Here is a 20,961-nt window from a genome sequence, read left to right on the forward strand (position 1 = left end):
AGATAGGACTTTGATGATAAATAGAACTAGAGTGCTCAATCCATGAGAAAGGTACAACAGATAGTTATGTAAAATAGTGGTCCTGTGTTCAGGAGAACGAGTTCTGTAGGTTTGAGTTTCTTCTTTGGTAGCCCCATTTATCAGTTAACTAGATATTGTACTAACAGAGTAATTTATAACTTAGATTGTAGTTGTGATCTTAGAAAAGCTGTTGTAATATCAGAAAAGAACATTATTTAAGTCTCAGCTTGCTTGATAGTAAGAGGGCATGATCACAGTCTAAAAAGGAAACGAGATACAGAGCTTTGATTAGTATATAGTTTTCACTTTGTATTTCAATTCATTTGAAAAATTCACAATTCTAGTTTTAAAGATAAGAAATTTTACTTTTCCTTTTAATAATGAGATTTTTCATGTTAGTAGGTAAAATAATTGGTTAGTTTTTAAAAAACACATGTGTGAAGACCTAAAATAACTACTGGTCAATTTGTTACCATGGAAATATCTACTTGTAAAAAAAGTTACAGTGGAAATATTTCTAATGGTAAAGCTGTTACCATGGAAATAACTATGGTTAAATTCCATTTAAATGTTAACGTGTTACCATGGAGATATACTACTAATAAATCTATTACAAATAGTATCAGAATAGGAAATAAATATAGGTAAGTAATGTCCTACAGCATGTAACATGGACAAAAATGATAATGTTATAAATGGGATATATATGGTTTATCCGAGAGCTATGGGATATATGTGCATGATATTGTAAACTTCATGCATGACTTATTCAGTAAAACCTTGTTATACTGCCACCTCTTGATCTGGTGAAATGTTGGCATTATAGAGGGGTTTGGTGATGTAAGGAAGAATAGCTTTCCATTGAAATTGTTGGTAAAAAATGTGTCAGATTAAATGAGGGCACTATATTGAGGTTTTACTGTACAAAGTTATATAACATTATGTTTTTGTATATAATTATTTTCCAACAATATAAGGATGTTACAAAATCAACACGTCATATATGATATTTCTTTGTCATGTCACACACTTATTCAGAAGGAGGCTGGTAGCATGCAGCTGAAACATGACTTATTGTTTATGTTCTTGTCTGCTAGAGTTCGTATATACCCGTACATGTAGTGTACCTGCTGATGTGCTAGACTGTAGTTCAATACTTTTAGCATTGAAAACAACTGTAATTAAGTATACATTTAATCTTTGCCAGCATATGCAAGTCAGCATTTTCTGACTCAGATGAATTATTTTAATCTAAATCGTTGTAGCTGTTACTTGGGCCTATTGTTGCTAGAATTTGTGTACACATATTGAAATTGGACACTAGAGTTTCACACTAACATGTTTGTTCTTACTAATCGTGATGGTGGGTTAAAGGCAATAGATCATATATACAACCACTGGAATTTGTTATATATGACGAATGTAGAAAGAGTTTCTATCCAGATATGATCCTCATCTGCAAAATCTATTTAACTCATTCACCCCTAAAATTTCATTATGAACTATTCCAACCTATGCATTGGAAGAGTTCAAATGTGTCTTCAGGGGTGAATGAGTTAACAAGGGGGTGGGCTTATTATTGAATATGGGCTTATCAGAGATTAAATAAAGTAATGTTTTAATGTAGGACTTATTTCTGTAGGACTAGTTGAACTAGTTGAATGCTATTGCTAGTACTAAAACATATATATATATATATATAAATACAATATATATCCTTATATCAATTAGAGATATTACCATATATATTTATATATACTAAATACATGTATAGGTAGTCTGGATGTATGTGAGTGTATTTCTCCTAACCATGTTAACATAATATCATGTCATGCTTGCTAATACATTGTTATGCATGCCATTGGCTTGTTCTGTATGAAGCCTAGTGTTTTGTTCTGGTTTCTGAGTGAGGATTGTTAATCAATCTATTTGATGACATTTTAGTATTGTGTAATTGTAATTTACAAACATTGCTTCTGTCTGAAAAGTGAAAATACATACTCAAATGTTATTATTTAGAATTTGCAATAAATTCTATAATTAAAGACATTAAATTATGAATAAAAAGGACAATAATTGCTTTTCATCGAAAATCCTGATAATAAATATTTAATTCTTTTTCAAACTCTATCAATTTTATCAATGATCAGTAGTAGTTTATAGAACTAACAAATATAATAATTGATTAAGATTGTAGCTGATTTATACTTTTTATTAAAGCAGATATTTTCTCAATTTCAGAACTCACACCTGGAGGAGTTGAACGTTCAGATCCAGACATATGCAGAAGCTGCAAGCCGGCTGCAGACAGACATGGATAAAATGGAGGAAGATCTGGATAAATCAAGGTCAGAATTGGAGAAGTCAAACTCAGAATCCCAGAAATTACGGTCAGAGTTGGAAAGGTCACACACAGAACTGGAGGAGTCAAGGTCAGAGTTAGAAAGGTCACACACAGAATTGGAGGAGTCAAGGTCAGAGTTAGAAAGGTCACACACAGGATTGAAGGAGTCAAGGTCAGAGTTAGAAAGGTCACACAAAGAATTGGAGGAGTCAAGGTCAGAGTTAGAAAGGTCACACACAGAATTGGAGGAGTCAAGGTCAGAGTTAGAAAGGTCACACAAAGAGTTGGAGGAGTCAAGGTCGGAGTTGGAAAGGTCAAAATCAGAGCAGGAAAAATCACAATCAGAACTAGAAAGATCTCAAGGTGATTTACTGAGCAACTTATCTAAAGTAACAGACTTAGAAAAGGTCAGCGCAGAACAACACACAGCTCTGGCTCAAGCACAAGAGGAAGGTCGTTACTGGAACACTGAGGCTGATCGTCTGAAGGGTTCTCTAGAAACTGTCACTGCAACTTTGGAAAGTTTAAAAGCTGGAGCTTCAGATACCGAGACAGAATTAGTCCAGACTGTTGAAAGACTCAACACTGATCTGACATCTCAAAGTCAGGAACTTGACAGAATGAGAGACATCGAGAGAGAATTGAGGTCAGATCTGGAAATTCTTCAGCAGCAGACAGAGAGTGAATCTCAAATCAAAAGACTGCTGCAGGAACAGTTACAACAGACAGGACTCGAACTGGAGAGTTCCAAACAAGAGTTAGGAAAGTTACAGGAGGAATTCTCCAAGGAGAGAGAGAATCTGAGTCTTCAGCTGGAACACACAACGCAACAGTGGCAGGAAAAGCAGCTAAAAATAGAATCGCTTTTGGGTAATCTACAGGAAATGGAAGAAAGATTGACACTAATGGAGAGCATGGAAGAAAAGTTATCTCAAATGACAAGCTTGGAAGAAAAGTGGGAAGACCTGCAAGCTCGGGTTGTTGCCAAAGAGGGTGAGTTGGAGGACATGAAGAAAACCGCAGCAGATAAGGAACTCCAGTTCAAGAAAGCCCTAGCAACAGCCAAGAAACTCAAGTACCAACTCCAACAGGCTAACAAGGCCAAGGACGAATTAACAGCAAAACTAGAAGCTGCAGGTAAACAGGTTGAAGGTACAAGTGAAGAGGGATCCAGTGTTGTTGAGGGCTCTGTAAATACAGGGGATCAGGAACGTATCGGTGAACTCGAAAGTCAGCTAACGGCGCATGCAGAATTCTCCCACCAGTTACAGGAGAAGATTCAAAGCCTTACAGAGTCGACTGCTGCAGGGGAGAGAGAGCTGAAAACAAAAGATGACCAAATTGTTATGATGCAAGATGAATTCACTGCTATGCAGGAGGAACTTTCAAAGTATGTTCTAGAGAATGAGCAATTACAACGGAGCAGAAAGGATCTGGATAGGACAGTAAGTGAATATTCTAATTCATACGAACAAAAGGAAAGCTTGTGTTCAGAACTACAAGAGAAGCTTGATGGTGCTGTGGATCAGTGTGTCCAGGCAGAGGCAAAGAGGAAAGACTTGGAGGCAGAGCTTGTTTCTGTACAGGACATGGCGAGGACTTACGGCAACGCCCTGGAGGAAAAGGAAAGCCTTTGTGAAATGCTTCAGACCCAGGTGCTAGAATTCTCATCTAAGCTACAGGAAGTCGCCCATGACAATGACACTCAATCAGCAACCGTTGTGCAGAATCTTCAGGATATGATTAATGATCAGAAACAAACAATAGAAAACATTTCACAGAAACTTCAACACTGTGAGGAATTTTTGGAAGAACGGGATGCAAAGCTGAACGAACAGAATTCTCATGTGACGAATCTCGAGTCACTACTACAGTCACTACAAGATGAAATCCGTGAGAAATGTGAGTCAGTGAAAACACTGGAAAGCAGGGTCGTGGAACTAGGTCAGGAGAAGGGACAATTGGAGGAGGAAAGACAGACATTCGTTAAGGAGGAAGGACAGACAAAAGAGGATCTGGACCGAATATCACAGGAACTGGAAATGGCGAGTCAGAAAATAGTGCAGTTATCAACAGATTTGGAAAACAAGGACCAAGCAATGACATCTGTTTACACTAATGTTAAAAGTGTCCACCCAATAGTCACAGACAGAGCAAGCAGTGCTTCTACCATGGAGGATGTTCTGGCGTGTATCAGGGCCGTCATAGACACACAGGCTGCAGAGGTTGTCCAACTACAGACCCAGCACCAGATGTTAGCTCAGCAGATCACTTCTCAGCAAGACACTCTGGAAACACAGAATGCTTCTCTACAGGAGTTCACAGTGCAACAAGATGTACTGGAACAGCAGAACACTTGTCTACAGGATGAACTTAGATCAAAATTAGGACAACAAACCGAAAAACTTGAAACTGAGCACACAGACCTGACAAACAGAATCGCATCCTTGGACAAGGACAACTTACAGTTAACCAATCAGTTGTCTCTGCTTCAAGAAGAAAACTCGCAACTGACCAATCAGCTGACAGCAATACAAGGAGATTGTACCAAAATGGAAACTCAGTTGAGAAATCTTCAATCTGTGGAGAAAGAAAAGGAACATTTAGAGAATCAAATGAAGTCTGTAGAGCTAGAAATGGGAAGTCTGTCAAAACAAGTTGATAATCTTCACATTGAAAAGGAGTCCTTGATGAAAGAACTTTCTATGTTATCAGATTTAGGTAATGAATCCCAGCAAGTTAGATCATCATTACAAGAATTAGAACTTGAGAAATCTCAACTTTCGTCAGAGCTTCAAATTCTGAAGGACAATTTGCTGGAGCAGAAGGAAAGTTATGAAAAGTTGGAGCTAGAGTTTAACCAAATCAATGAGGACGCCATGCAGCAAAGGAAAGCAAAAGACCGACTTGGCAAAGAATTGTCAGAAAAGTCTGATGAATTGGATGAAACTCAAAGCAGATTTGCACAAATTTTGACAAAATTGGAGTCAGTCAGCGATGAGAACAACCAGTTACAAGAGAAACTGTCATGTTTGTCAACTATCCAGAAAGATCCTAATGCTGAAGTCCAAATCAGTGACTCCCCAGATAACGAGGATGGATGGGGCGACTGGGGGGATACTATTGAGAAAGAGCATGTACAACCATTAAAACAGTCGGCTCCACTGGAGACAAGTTCCACTGGTGACGAAGGCATTAAGGAACTAGCGGACTTGAAGGAGAAATATGCTGAACTGCAGAAAAACCATGACAGGATAACAAATAATCTCCAAGTTATGGAATCAAAGAGCGAGAAGATGCTGCTGAAATTAAAGGCTTTCAAAACTAAAAATGACACTCTGCAGACAGAAGTGAGTCAACTGAGGGAAGAACTATCACAATCGAAACTGTCGTCGGAGAAAGATGAGGAAATGACGAAGCTGCAGCAGGACTTGGCTAGATTGTCACATAGTTTACATGAGGAAGTGGAAAAGAACCAGACACATCAGCTGGATAAGGAAAACATGGAGAAGGCCATGAGTGACCTTCAAATGTCCTTGACACAGGAGCGAACTAGGAGTCAAGACACTGTCATGTCTTTGGAGTCTTTGACCAAGGAAAACCAGTCTGTCATGCTGGAGCTCGACAATGTCAGGACACAGATGGCTACAGTCCAGACAGAGAAGGATGAAATGTATAGAACTTCAGAGAAGGAAAAAGAGAAATATCTAACGGAACTCAAATCATTGGAGAACATCAATGAAAGGCTGCAGACAGAAGGCGATGAATTACAGAAAAACAGTGAGTCTTTGCAGTCTGCATTGACAGCAATGGAATCAAACTTCGAAACAACGCAGCAAAAGGCGAGCGATGCTGAGAGACAGTTAAGAGATAGCGTGTCACTGTGTGATTCTTTGGAAAGTGAGAACAAGACATATCAGGAAATCCTCGAGAACATGAAAGAAACCAACCAAAAGTTAGCTCGGGAGAAGGAAAAGGCTACCATCGCGTTACGGCAGTCCGAGGAGAAAAGTCAGAATTCTGCCCAACCCTCTGACAGTTCAGTTAAAGAGATTCAAACTCTGAAAGAGAAAATTGAAGATCTGAAAATAGAAGTGGAAGAGGTTCCAAGCCTGAAAGAGAAAGTTAAATCACTGGAAACAGAAAAGGATGAAATAGCAGAAGAAATGGATGGACTACAGGAGGACTTAATAGCAGAGAGGAAGGAAAAGAAGACCCTGAAGGAAGAGATAGAATCAGTAAAACAACAACAGGTTCAACATTCTGGAGTGTCGGAGGATGAGGTGATGAGCTTGAGAGAAAAAGTCAAACTTCTGAGCGACAAGAACGATGGCCTGAACTGGAAAATTGAGGAGCTCACAGCAGCAGAGGAAGAGTTAAGCAGCATCCAGACAGAGCTGGACCTGACCAAGGCAGAGCTGAACAAAGTGACCAGAGAGAGAGACAGTCTGTCAGAACAGGCTAGTCAGATGTCTCTACAAGCTCAATCAATGGGAGAGAACCAGAACAATGCCTCCAGCGAGTGGCGAATCAAGGATGAAGACTATGACAATAAACTGAAGAGGAAGATTGAGGAGTGTGAGGATCTGGAGGAGAAGTACGATTCCCTGATGGAGGATCTCAACGAGGCCAATACAGAAAACGACGAACTGAAGCTCAACGTGGCACAGTGGAAACTGAAAGTAGAATTGTACGACGCAATGGAGGAGGAATATAAATCTATGAAGGACAAATATAACAAGGTATTATCAGAGAAACCCCATTCTGGTGCAGAAGAGTTAGATCAATCTCAGTCTGATAATGTGAAAGCCTTGGAAGAGAAGTGCAGCAAGTTGGAGCAACAGGTTCTCGAACTAGCGTCTGTCGGCCATGACAATACCGACGGGGAGGACCTTAGGCAAAGACTAGAGGAAATGGAGGAGAAATATGACTCGGTGATGGAAGAATTAAATGAGGCCATGTCTGAGAACGATAATGTTACACAAAAGATGCTGGCTTCAAAATTCAAAGCAGATTTGTACGATGCCATGGAAGATGACTACAAGGCAATGAAAGCTAACTACACCAAAGCTCTGACTGAGAAACAGAAGTTAGACACAGAACTGTATGACTTGAAGCAGTCGGGTAGCCTGGTAAAGGAGGTTCCCAGAGCTATCCATGAACCTATGGTTGTCCAGGAGGTTCTGGTGCAAGCAGAGCATTCCCAAGGAACAATGGCTGCAAGGCCACAGGATAGTGCAGAGGAGCTGGGAAAACTGAAGGAGGCATTCAAAGAGTTGGAGGAGAGAGAGGAGTCACTACTTGAGGACCTAAATGAGGTGGCTGCTGAAAACAACAGCCTGCAGGAGAAGTTGCTACAGATGACACCCAAAGCACAGATGTTTGATAAATTGGAGGCCGAATACCAAAGCAACATCGACAAGTACAACAAGGTCTTGTCCGACAACAGTAACATGGCTCGGCAGATCGAGGAGCTACACCAACGACTGCAAACAAGCTCGGAGGCTGACAAGGACCTCAGCTACGTCCGGGAGGAGCGGGACCACTATGGACGGGAGAGGGAAAGTCTCACAAAACGCATACAGCAGCTGGAAAGCCAGTGTCAGGGTCTGTCTGACGAGAGCGCTGGACTGAACCAAGAGGTCCTGAAACTGGAAGGCGACAACCAAACCTTAGTCTTCGACAACAACACAATCAGAGCACAGCTCGGCATTTCTAAGGGAAGTGGGGAGAACACCAACAAGTTCCAGAACGAGTACAAGAAACTGCAGGAGCAGTTCAACATCGCCATCACACAGAAAAACCAGGCTCAGAAAGAGGTCAACCAGTTTGTGCATCGGCTGCAACAGAGGGACAGTCGCTGTCAACAGCTTGCTATGCAGGTCAGTATATAAAGTCACGGTCTTGTACACCTTTGTTGAAAGTAACTGATTCTCTTGTGAGCTACAGATTTCTTTTTCAACCATCGAGACATTTTTCAGCATTTTCATGCTTCACATGATGTTTGTTTTGAATTCCAGAATTATTTTTTTTCATATCATAAATGTGTAGATATTTATTTCCTACTAATGGGAGGCTACTAGTATACCTCAAGGAATTAATAGTGATTTTCCTGGTTTTGTGAAGCAAGGTTGACAAGACTAAAAGTAGAATACTCTGATTTACATGAAACTTTCTACGCATGCCTATAATTTCAATTACCAACTCAAGTTGAATTATTGACCAACAGGTTAGCCAGTTAGCGGAGGATCGTGGCTACCTAAACAAACAGTTGGGCCACCTGTCCAAGGGTCTGAGGGAGCGTGAGACACAACTAAAGGGACTTCAAGAGGAATACCGTGTCCTTTACCAGGCCCACATGGTGACACAGGCTAAGGTTAGTACAAAACCTTATAGGGGAGGGTGTAGAGGATGGAGAATGTTTAAAAGGCCTCGTTATTAAAGATTTAAGGATATAAGCTACCTTAGATTATAAGCACCTTCTATACATAATGTTCCACTCAAGAAACCTGTTAAATATTTTTTGATGAATAGTAAATATTTATTGATCAGATATTTCAAAATTTACACAACATTGCATGTGTAAGTAACACTCAAGTTATTCTTGATAATAGATATTTGAGGGAGATAACTCTTTTAAACAAAAGCACAGGTAAATTGTGGGAGGAAGCACACCTCCTTAAGGTCTTAAGGATTTTTTGAAAGTGCAAAAAACTGATGTTGGTGTTTTTTACAAGTGTCTTAAAAAATGTTTGATTCAGTTTTGTGATTTTAATAGTGATGTAAAATTTATATTGATGGTTTTTTGAATTGTTTAAAAAATGTTTTATATTCATTGGTGATTTTTAGAAATGTCTAAAAACGATTTTAGAAGCTTCTAAAAGATATGTAACACAGTCTTGCTGATGATGATTTGATACATTACTTACAAGATTTACTTCAATGTATTATGATGTATTTCATTGTTATCTTTAACTGTCTTAATTCAGTTAATGGAGACGGAAAAGAAGAATGTTTCGGAGGCCATTCACAAAGCTTCAACCCCTCAGCCTCCAGAGGCCGAGGTCAAATCAGAGGTCAACGACACTGTAGAGGTCAAGATTGTTGATGATGAAAAACCAATGGTCACCATTGAAGCGGGTGAATTGTCAAGGATAAAGAACAGGTAATTGGACTCTTAGAGATCAAGGAACAGCAATATATATATTTATCCATTAATAATAATGTATTGTGAATTCTGATGGTTCTAGCTAGATCATACAGACACAATGGAAATCTGTAAAACTTGATCTGGCAGCATGCTTGTAAACTTTAACCATAGCTCCATGCCAATTAAGTCTGACCTTTAACATTAGTTTATAGATGCTTTTGACAAGGAAAAGTGCAGTTTAAAATTAAAACGCAGTTTGAATAGCAGCATGGAAATGAAACTAGTAAATCTATTTGCGTAAAATCTGCTGATACCTTCAAATTTTTGTTGGAAAAATATTTTTAAAAATAACGAAAAAAACAGTTCCGTTGAAGGTTTGAGGTTCCCTGAAAGATATGATTATGAAACTGCATACTACTGTAATACTATATCTGCCTCAATTGCAGAGTTTTGAGTTTATACTTTTAAAACTGTACTAAGGGGAGACAAATATCATGTTTGTTTGTGTGTTGTAGACTTGGTGAGGTTGAACTGGCCTGTGTCCAGTATCAGGAGCTGACCGGTCGGCTGGAGAGGACACTGACTGGTGAGCGAGACACTCGGATACAAATGGAGGAGGCTTTGGCGGCTAGCCAGGAGCTGTTACGGAAGGCTGGAGACCCTAAGGAGGTACTGTTTCAAGGGACATTCAGGATTTAATTTTCTTTATAGGGTGAAACTTGTCTAATCTGACCACTGAATATTCTGACATCCTGTCTAATCCATCATAATGCTGTTATCCTATTTCTGATGAAAACTATTATATAAGACTGAGGTATTCCAAATTCCTGTCCAATCTCACCTACATGTTGTGCCCCGTAGGTTGTCAGAAAAGGCAGGTTTCATTGCAAGTTGAAATATTGGCATAATCCAGCGGCATAACCACAAATACTTTGAATTGGTGGAATATAGAAGTATTTGTCTGTTCTTTTAGCCCCTAGATTCCGTGATTGCTAATAACGAGCATTTCAAAATTGTGTGAGCCTCTATTTGTGAGATACTATTCCTAAATAGATCTTAATGATTATACCTGTTTCAGCATGTCAGCCATAGAGTTACATATCCTTTTCACTGTACTATTTGTAACAGTCACTGTCTGTTTCAGTTCCAGCTGGACATCGGTGACGAGGACGAGGACCTGGCCAGGATTAGGGAACACAGTCCCATGCTGAGTAAATCACTCAATATTCAAAATCTCAAAAATTTAGAAATCATTATAAGTGGGTTAGACTAGATATATGTGAGACCAAGCTGTTATATCTTAATCATTATTAATTCACATGTATGTGAAAAGGTCATCTTGATATTTTAAATGTCACAATTTTCTTTAAAATAAAAAAAGTGGTAAGAATAATAAAAAAAGTGGTAAGAATATTTATGGTTTGTAATAAAAAAAATAAAAAAAAAACTCACCTACCAGATGAAGAACTGGTAACTGGTGACTTTGGAAAAACTGTCAAAGGGCACCTCATTTCTCAGCTATGGTTTAAACTGTTATAGTGTATTTGCTGATCTCCAGTTTTGACGTGTTTGGATTTCTTTGCTTCAGTGCGGCATGGGTCCGGTTACTTTAGCAGGGTGCAGCGTTGGTTACGAGTACAACGGTAAGTGTTGTTTTCTGACAGACTCAGAGGGATAAAAGATGAACACTGCAGGGCAGAAGATTTAGATGGTAGATAGAAATAGCAATTACCTGTCATCATACTTATCTTTTAATTTGCCTTTTTGGTGGACATTTTCAAAGTTTTGTTTGTTTTCAACTTTTCGAAGTTTAAACATGAACTTTCAAAACTAATTTCACATATGAAAATTTTTCATTTCAAAATTATGCTCTCTTCACTTTCTGTTTTGATTTACTTTATTTAAGAAAAAGAGGTTTAAGCTGCAAAAACAAGAATGCTTGCACAAATGGGTTTAAGAGAATATTTGATGTGAAAGTTAGTCATATACGTACCGAGATCATTGATGAAAGGTTAAAGGTCAGAGTTTACTGGCATGCTACTAGGGTCAAAACTTAAAGTTCACATGCATGCTGCTAGCTTCTCAGCCTTTTAACTTTGTCCATGGGTTGCACATTAGCTCAGGTCAAGGCTATAGCTGCTGGTAAACATTCCCTAGATCTTCTGTGTGCTGCTTGAGGTTGTAGAGAGTAGAATGTCAATGTTTTTATCTGTAGCTTCATCAATGTCTGTTTTCTGTAAAGCAGGCGTTAATCAAACACAACCCTAGCATTGATAACGTTTCCAAATAGTTCCCCTTTCTGGTACATGTATCATCTTCTTTTTCATTCAATTAAACCATTCACCCCTGAAGACACAATTTGAACTCTTCCAATTCAAAGGTTGGAATAGTTCATTATGAAATATCAGGAGTGAAGGAATTAACATATCTCAGACAGTGAGAAATGCAGGCCCTTTGCACCATTTGATATTTATATACGATAAACAACCTCAGTACCTGGTAGGTAATTACCTGTGTCTGCTATATTGATAATCTTCCTTTGTTTGATATAATAATTTTGTTTATAAACACAACTGGCTTTAGAGTAAAAAATATTTATAACTATTAAGAAGCATAATTGAATATCGTCGATAAATTTACGTTGGTTTTCTCCGGTTACTCTGATTTTCATTCCAAATTAAGGACCCTCCGCACGCTAACATCCTGGCCAGCAAGAGTGATTAATATAATTTGAAATAACTTGTTTCATAATTGTGGTAAAATAAATAAAGTTTACAACCCTTGTCCCATAAAATTTTGCGTGTTGAAATTGGATTTGGCGATGAATCGAGGGGATGCCCCTGTTAGGAAAGGTAGAAAAGGAAGAAAAGGGGTATTATATCAATGTTCGGCTGTAGAGTGTAAGGCCTTTTTGCTGTGCTAACAAGACTCGAGCTGCATGGTGCACGCTGTATGTATACCCTTCCCTACATTTACTCTTACTACAGGGAATACTTATGCCTTTCCAGCCGCCAGCTGAACCGCGCCATGAGGATACGACCGGGGATACGCACGATGATTTGGGGTTACTTCATTCTCATCCACGTCTTCATGCTCGCCTGTGTCTTTGGATTTTTGTAAGGCTGACAACGTCGTCCGTCAACCCTGAGAGGCTGACAACGTTGTTCGTCAACCCCGAGAGGCTGACAACATCGTCCATCAACCCTGAGAGGCTGACAACATCGTCCGTCAACCCCGAGAGGCTGACAACATCGTCCGTCAACCCTGAGAGGCTGACAACATCGTCCGTCAACCCTGAGAGGCTGACAACATCGTCCATCAACCTAGAGAGGCTGACAACATCCACCAACCACCTCAACAAGTGGATGGATACTGTACAAAAATGAATATGTTCTATATTTATTTGGTTCATATAATGTAAAACTACATGTTTTTGCGTGTAAGCATTTTTGATGATAGATATTTTAAATATTTTCCTATGGGGAATATTTTTTTCATCCAAACCTTCACTTAAAGTAATATCAGATTATCATGTTATTTATTTAATGTTTATTTGTATATATTTGCTGGTGTCAATATTAACGTTAAAAATGAAGAGATCCTGTCACAAAATAAATCGAATTTTATTCAGCTCATTTCATCCTGTTAAAGAATCTCTGTAATCTTTTGACGATATTGTGCATGGGCACAATTGTAGATTTATTTTGTTGTTATAGAATGAATATTTTCATTATTGATCAATCGTGATGGTTCTGAAATAGCTTAGACAGCAAAAACTAGTGTAAATATTAAACTACAGTGGGATTATAATCTATACTGTTATCTTGGTCTCCGCTGAATCTGCCAGCAATTTTGGGGACGTATTTGTCTTTTTGTGCGTAAAGTGTCGCAGCAGCGTACAGACCTCATTATTATAGGACAATGCAGTGTGTTAATTCAAAACTCTATGCATTCCATATCAGAAATCATTTTTAAAAAAGCGTCTTATAGTTCATTTCATTGTAATGTAATATGTATAAATTTATGAAGTACTATTAAGTAGTATTTCCCAATTAAGTCTGGTTTGCCATATTGGAAGACTTGTGAATGTGATATCTCTATGAAATTAGAATTTCCTTGTGATGTTACATGTACAGTCATGTAAACATATATAGTTGTATTTATGGTATGTCCAATTTTTGTCCTGTGACTGGGATCCATGTCTAGTTGAATCTCCGCGAGAGACCACGTACACGCACACCCTTATAAAGCAATCCTCTCCCTCTAAAGAGACCATTGTTGTCATATCCCCATTAAGCAGTGTACTGTATATTTACATTAAGAGACCACCTCTGTTCAGAGACCTCTTTCGAGGTGTACATAATTTATTTAAGAAAGGTCACAGCCTCAAGTTGCTTGTGTTGTGTACTTTCTTGTTTTTCTGTTGAAGATGTTTTTTGTTGAAGATGTTACGATTGTCCAATATTTGATGTAAATATAATTGATTTTTCTGTTGAGTTAAACTGTTTAAGAATTATTGGATTACTGTACATAGTATTGGATTGTTAAAAAAGAAAAAGAAATGGTTACAAAAGTATCGGTGCACATTAGTATTTTATTTGAAGCACTTGTTGAAGATTCTTACCACTGTGTTATTCACATTGTTTTATTTCATTGAAAAAGACGCCAAGAAAAAAGACGCCAAGAAATTTCAATAGGTGTGAAGTTCCATTTTTTTTTTTAGTTTACTGTTCCTTTAGTAAATCCTGGCCATTTAATAGATGATAATTATTTGGTGCTTAGAGATGTATAATAAGTATGCATTGTGTTTGAATGAGCATCGTTGTGATCGAGTGACGAGGATATTGTATTTCTATTAGTTGTCTTGTCAGGTTAAAGAATGTTCATTCTAAAATACTTGACAGGTATTCTTATATTAATTTTAAATTAGAATTATTGGTTTCTTTTGTTTTATTATCTAACAAGTATTATAGATTATGGAATGTATCATTCAAGAATCCAGGAATTCAAACGTGGAGTAGATCAATCCATCATTGAATAAATTTTCCATTTTTACTTTGAAATAGATATCAGATTCAAGGTTAACAAAATGTTTGAAATAAAATTCTAAGTTACCAAATTGCTTGAAAATAATGGAGCAGATTGACATTTGAAAGTTTGTGATATAATGTCCTGTTATTGTTTTAATGAAGTGAATAATCTAAATATTTGGTCAAAATATGAGATTATTCTTTTCTAATTTGATGAAAATTAGTTGTAATGATAATGATAAAGTATTAATATTATACAAACCTGTAATTCAAATGAGCTGCACTTTATAAGCCCACATTTTTGTTGCAGTGTTTCATGTGTGTTATATGTATCATGCATAAGGTGTAATGCTTGATTCTTGAGTATGATTTTTTTTTGTAATGAATAAAGAAAATAAAAATTTAGTGAATGTATGAGATACATTGCCTTACCTCCATGTACAGTGGATCCTAAATAGTTCATCTAATTATCCTAACTAGGATTTTTCCCTCAGCTTAAATTTCTTCATAGATTAACTTTAACTTAAGCTAGGGAACTTTCGTGAAACCGGGGCCTTTTTTCCCCCCTGCAATACTGTGTAGATAATGTGACATCCGAGTTACTGAGGATCAACCGTGATCGGTTTTCAGACAATAATTTATCGTGTGGATATTGTGAAATGTGACATATCAAATAATGTGAATTGATTTAAGTATTATTGGGTCTTAAAGGGTCAATCACATTTGGGACGGTCATTGAGTGTAATTCATTGTTCATGAATGTGTGCATGTATTTGTTCTCTGTGCACGCCATACCGACAGTTTCAAATTTGTTAAATGCGGAAAAAATATGGCGTTGACTTGGCAAGATTATAGGGTGCACCAGGTCAACAATGTTGTTGTGTTATTTATTGATGAATGAAGTCTTTGTTATTCTATCTATGCAAAATATTGGGGTTATACAATAGTGATATAAGTAAGTGTTACCACTGACAAGCTCATGCCTGGTAATAAGCCCACCCCAACATTTAAACAAATTTTACAGATAAAGTATCTTTATCTGACAATAAGCCTTAAAAGCAGCCTGCAGATATATTCTGACATAGATCTAGTATAAATTTAAAAAAAAAAACTATCGTAAGGACCAGGTCCCATGTTAGGGGCAGGCTGGGCCTTCTTGACTTTGTTAAAGGTAAAATTAAGACACAGTCGTGGCAAATTCAAAGAATGTATTTATTATCAATGATGTACAATGGCAGTATCACAAGGGAAAATCTTCCCACGACAATATACCTCTTTATCTATGCACTTGTACGAAGGATTGGAAAGCTTTTCCTGGTTTGTGTGATGAAACTTTTGATTATTGTTTTTTCTTTATAATTTCGGTACAGAATCAAATAGCTGTGAAGGTACAAAAGTACAGGAGTTGTTTGGACTTTTGTTTACCTAAATCATGAACTTAAAATAGATCAACATTTCAACTAATTAGATCACTTGATTATACATTTGACTAAATAAATGTTGAAATGCCTTGAAATACTATCTATGTCCATCAAAATCACTGTTAAATGTTTAGGATAAAAATGTATTTATCCCCAAAATTTAATTTTCCTTTTTTTTCTCTTTTTCTTTCTTCATCTGTAGTGTGTATATGTGATTTAGTAGTGTTACTGTACTCATTCCCGAACTAATTCTTCTGCCATTCCAGGTATCGTTAGCTGGCGTATCACCAGTGGTGTCATGCATTTTCGTTTTATTTAATGTTTACATGCTTTATATCACGTACAGACGTCATATGCATTTTCGTTTTATTTAATTGCATCTGACATCAATGTTTACGTGCCTATCACGTACAGACCATTCCTCATACCAAATATTTCACCAAAACTAGATTTGGTATTATACTGTGCATTTCTCTTAATGTCATGTATCATTTGTTGGAGGGAAATGTGATATTAAGCAAACTGTGACATTAAGTGGAATCTACTGTTTATTACCAGTAGATGCCTATATCTGTTCACTGTGTTGTTCTCTGCATTAAGTATTAAAAACAGAAAATGACAGATGAAGATAAAATATAAAGGATAATAGGAATATATGGGTGAAAAAATATATATATTTATTTGGTTTGTGAAGAAATTATTTCAGAAGATTTCTTATTTTTTGTAAAGTTTATTATTTAACATATCAATCATTATTTACATTGAGACAAGGAAATAAAAAATTCTGTCCATAAATATTGATATACATAATATTTTGCGAGTAGATATCAACAATGTACCTTTGCAGGTATTCAATTTACTTACATTTTAATTACATATATTTTTGTCAAAGTTTGTTTTGATTAAAGTAAATGCTTCTGTCATGATCATGTCATGCATTTACTCTTCAAACTGCCATTTACTGAATTGCATTGCTTCATAAAGACAGAAACAGTAAATTACTTGTATTTGAGCACTATGTAAATCATCATGATCTTTACTTAGAACTTTTCCATTTCAAATTATTCCCACCTCATGGAAGGCACCATAAAGAAAAATATTTATAACATTGGACAGAGATAGTATGTTGTCCCTTATAAGTGCCCTGTATCCCTTATCTGGTCTGCAGCGTCTTATCCCTTAACTCTGATATAACGATTCCTTTCAAAAATACTCTTGTTATGGATATTTTTGAGAATTTTGGAAGGTTCAGCGATCGTTCTTATATTTTGCAAATTGATATTTGCCCAGAGTGTTTATCCCTAGTATTGGGTTGAACCTGGCATGCAATATTTGCCTTAAAACACCCACCTACCACAGAGTTATCATTATTTGTCTTCCATGTGTGTTGGGATAGTTTTAACTGGAAAAGGTCCTACATTTAAACATCATTTTATAGTGTATCTTTTAACATAAAATCTTCTTGATTTATGTGATGTTTAACTTCATCAAGCTGTGTATAGCTAAATAATTATATACAACATCAATAAAGTGATGTATATAATTTGTGAAATTACTTTAAGTTCCTTTAGTAAATTACAGTGAATTTGGTATTGTGTGGTGTGTGACCAGTAGACCATTTGAACACATACATGTAGCATCATACACAGCCTGACAAAAATACTGAAAGTATGGAAATTATCATTTGTAAATGATTCACAGGTATGCGGGATATGAGACAAAAATATAATATAGTGAATCGCTGAAACCAAGAAATCTTATTAAGGATGTTTATTTATAGATTTATGTTCCATTTTTTGTGAAGGGGTAGGGCTAGTGATTTCAGCTCAGTTTGATCGTTTTTAGAATTGTGTAAGAAAGGATTTTGATAAACTTGACCTGTGAGCATATAATTGTGATTATCAGGTTGAGTTTTCAGTTCAACAGGATCAGGGAATAAATTTGGAGGTCAGACAGTTTCTCCGTTCTGATTGGCTGTTAACCTAGATAGGATACCTGATTAAAATGAACATATTTTTGTTCAGATTTTTTTACTGGGAGATAACATTATGATTAATATATATATACCCGGTAACAAAACTGAAGTTTGAATATCTCCTCAAGGGAGATAACTCTATAACAAATCTGAGCTATAACGTGTAATATACACAGTAATATAGTAATGGTGATTAAATAGAAAATATTTGTACAAATAAGCCTGTCCTGGGAAAGCTTATATGTTATCTTGATCAGGACGGAAGTGATTTTGTCTGCCATACATGATGGTAGATGGTTGTTATGGGTTGTGATAGTTAGGGTGAGCGTGTGTGATGTTGATTATAAATCATGTGAGTGAAGAAAAATTAAGATGTTTGTAAAATAAATAAATGACAAGTGTATGATCGAATAACATTGTGTTAAGTTTTATTGTTATGAAACATTATTATGGGAGAAATTGACTGGTTCATAGCATCAAGACATCAGAAACAAGAGTACCGCGGGGCAGAACAATATACGCCCGTCGAATGCCATATAGTGTTATATACTTTCTTACATTAAAATAAGATCTGCATCATTCTAAGAGTGGTTAGATGCTATAAAAAATGTAGGAGAAAATTTCCGGACAAAAAATCAAATACTGAAATGAATAAATTAAAGGGCAAGAACTTTTGCAAAAGTTGTTGAATCAAAATTCTTGTAAGGGAGACACAACTTCATATCATGATTATAATGTATACCAAGTTCCAAAGAGATCTGTCGAAAAATGTAGGAGGAGATTGCCAGACAAACAAAAGTTTACGCCGGCCCGACGATACCATACAATAATACTCCCGTCAAATTTGACGGGCGTATAAAAATTGAATAACTAAACATATATAAATTGAGAACAACATGACGCTGGAACACTTAGAAATTAAATAGAAAGGAAAGACATTAACTCGTACAAAATACTAGAGCACTGGCAGGTCGGCAAGGGCCCCGTCACACGGGAGTTACCACCAAGTATGAACAAAATCGGACCTACAGATCAAAGTCATAAGCTGGAATGTCTTGGCCAGTCAGAAGTCATGGTGACCATCTCGTATTACGGTTATCAAGATAATATGTTCTTATTTGCCATATAGAGTATCCACTATGTAGAATTTACCACAAAGCATGAACGAGAATGTATCAATCGGCTAAATGCAACAGCCTGTACATTTCTGCCAATGAGAAGAAACAGATGGTGGCCATCTTGAGTTTTGGTAATATTGATTTACAAGGCATTGATGTAGGATATTTACTAAGTATCAATTACAATCAAAATGAACACTGACAAGTTGGAAAGGAGTGGTATAAACTACTTATTAAATGTCCAATTATTAACAGACTTCTACATAATTCAATATACTGGTATAAGGTAAATTCAATCTGGTAAAAATAGGGTACCTCTAACATTTTCGTTATTAGCTTTCAAATAATTTATAAATTATTGGACTGTTAGAAGTGAGATATCAATATAGAAAATATTGCTGTCATCACAAAAAAAAGACCATGATTCCTTTGTTTCTTAACTTCATTTATTGGATAAAAAAAAGAGATAAACTTCTTTGCATATATAATGCTTGTATATATAGGCAAAAGGCGAACAACAAAAGGTAAATAATTGCTGTAAAACCTATATAATATAATGCCCTTGTTTCATATGCTACCTCACTTCTAAAAACAATCTCTGTATGACTTGTATATAGTGTAGAAACAAAACGTGTAAATATAGTTTGCTGGACAAACGACAAAACAAGTATATATAGTTTGCTGGACAAACGACAAAACATGTATATATAGTTTGCTGGACAAACGACAAAACATGTATATATAGTTTGCTGGACAAACGACAAAACGTGTATATATAGTTTGCTGGACAAACGACAAAACGTGTATATATAGTTTGCTGGACAAACGACAAAACATGTATATATAGTTTGCTGGACAAACAACAAAACGTGTATATATAGTTTGCTGGACAAACGACAAAACGTGAAAATATAGTTTGCTGAACAAACAACAAAACATGTATATATAGTTTGCTGGACAAACAACAAAACGTGTATATATAGTTTGAAGGACAAACGACAAAACATGTATATATAGTTTGCTGGACAAACAACAAAGTGTGTATATATAGTTTGAAGGACAAACGACAAAACGTGTATATATAGTTTGCTGGACAAACGACAAAACGTGTATATATAGTTTGCTGGACAAACGACAAAACATGTATATATAGTTTGCTGGACAAACAACAAAATGTGTATATATAGTTTGCTGGACAAACTGGCAGTATGACGAGAGGTTCTATACAAAAAATAACTAGCACTACTTTGTATACCTTTTAGGTGTCATCATCATTACAATACAAGATTAAATAAATCAACACAATTCAGATAATGTCTCATAAATGGAAGATCTCAATTTTGTTTTCACACAAGACACTGTTTACTAAACAAATTCATTATTCTACCATAATACTTTCATGGTAATAAGTTCCATTTCAAATAGAATCAATTTGGATATTCTAGTATTAAACCTGAGAAAAAATACTGTTAACTCAGGTAGTTCATTTGAGGTAATTTAAAGGAAATATGTTTCATAATCATCATTTTAAACAGAATCAAATTCGAAATTCTAGAACATTTGACACAACCAGAGAAAAATACTGTTTACACAGGCAGTTCAATGGAGGTTTGCTGTCCATTCGTGAAATACAACTTTTGTCACACATTTCGTAAGATATATTATTACATTGTATGTCACAGAGAATGTAACACACATACAAAAAACACATGTAGGTATGTAATAAATGCATTGCTAAGCCTACAATTTGTCTGGCATCAAAGTTAGCAAAACATGTAATTTAACGGGTGGACGTACACATCCACTTGTGCTCTACTTCTGGATGTGTTTGTAACCCTGGTAAATAATAGCCGCAATATATCGCTCGGCTATAGAGAACTTCTCTTTAGCTCGATCGGTTGA

The 20,961-nt window shown here is 36.4% G+C and overlaps 1 protein-coding gene across 2 annotated transcripts in view; it reads left to right on the forward strand.

Moving 5' to 3' along the window:
• Positions 1–14,238, forward strand: part of LOC110452973 (microtubule-actin cross-linking factor 1-like) — a 50,336-nt gene extending 36,098 nt beyond the window's left edge. Inside the window, exons 3-10 of one of the 2 annotated variants that reach the window (XM_021501752.1) lie at positions 2,263–2,426; positions 2,469–8,247; positions 8,595–8,741; positions 9,355–9,530; positions 10,031–10,184; positions 10,660–10,726; positions 11,104–11,158; positions 12,503–14,238. In XM_021501752.1, the coding sequence (XP_021357427.1) occupies positions 2,263–2,426; positions 2,469–8,247; positions 8,595–8,741; positions 9,355–9,530; positions 10,031–10,184; positions 10,660–10,726; positions 11,104–11,158; positions 12,503–12,635 (6,675 nt within the window). In that variant the 3' untranslated portion in view covers positions 12,636–14,238. Of the gene's footprint in view, positions 1–2,262; positions 8,248–8,594; positions 8,742–9,354; positions 9,531–10,030; positions 10,185–10,659; positions 10,727–11,103; positions 11,159–12,502 lie in introns of both variants that reach the window. The other variant, XM_021501753.1, reaches the window with a different exon arrangement.
• Positions 14,239–20,961: the final 6,723 nt, after the last annotated feature.

Source organism: Mizuhopecten yessoensis, unplaced genomic scaffold (genome assembly GCF_002113885.1).
Source record: "Mizuhopecten yessoensis strain PY_sf001 unplaced genomic scaffold, ASM211388v2 scaffold7021, whole genome shotgun sequence".
In the NCBI taxonomy this organism is placed as follows: Eukaryota; Metazoa; Mollusca; class Bivalvia; order Pectinida; family Pectinidae; genus Mizuhopecten; species Mizuhopecten yessoensis.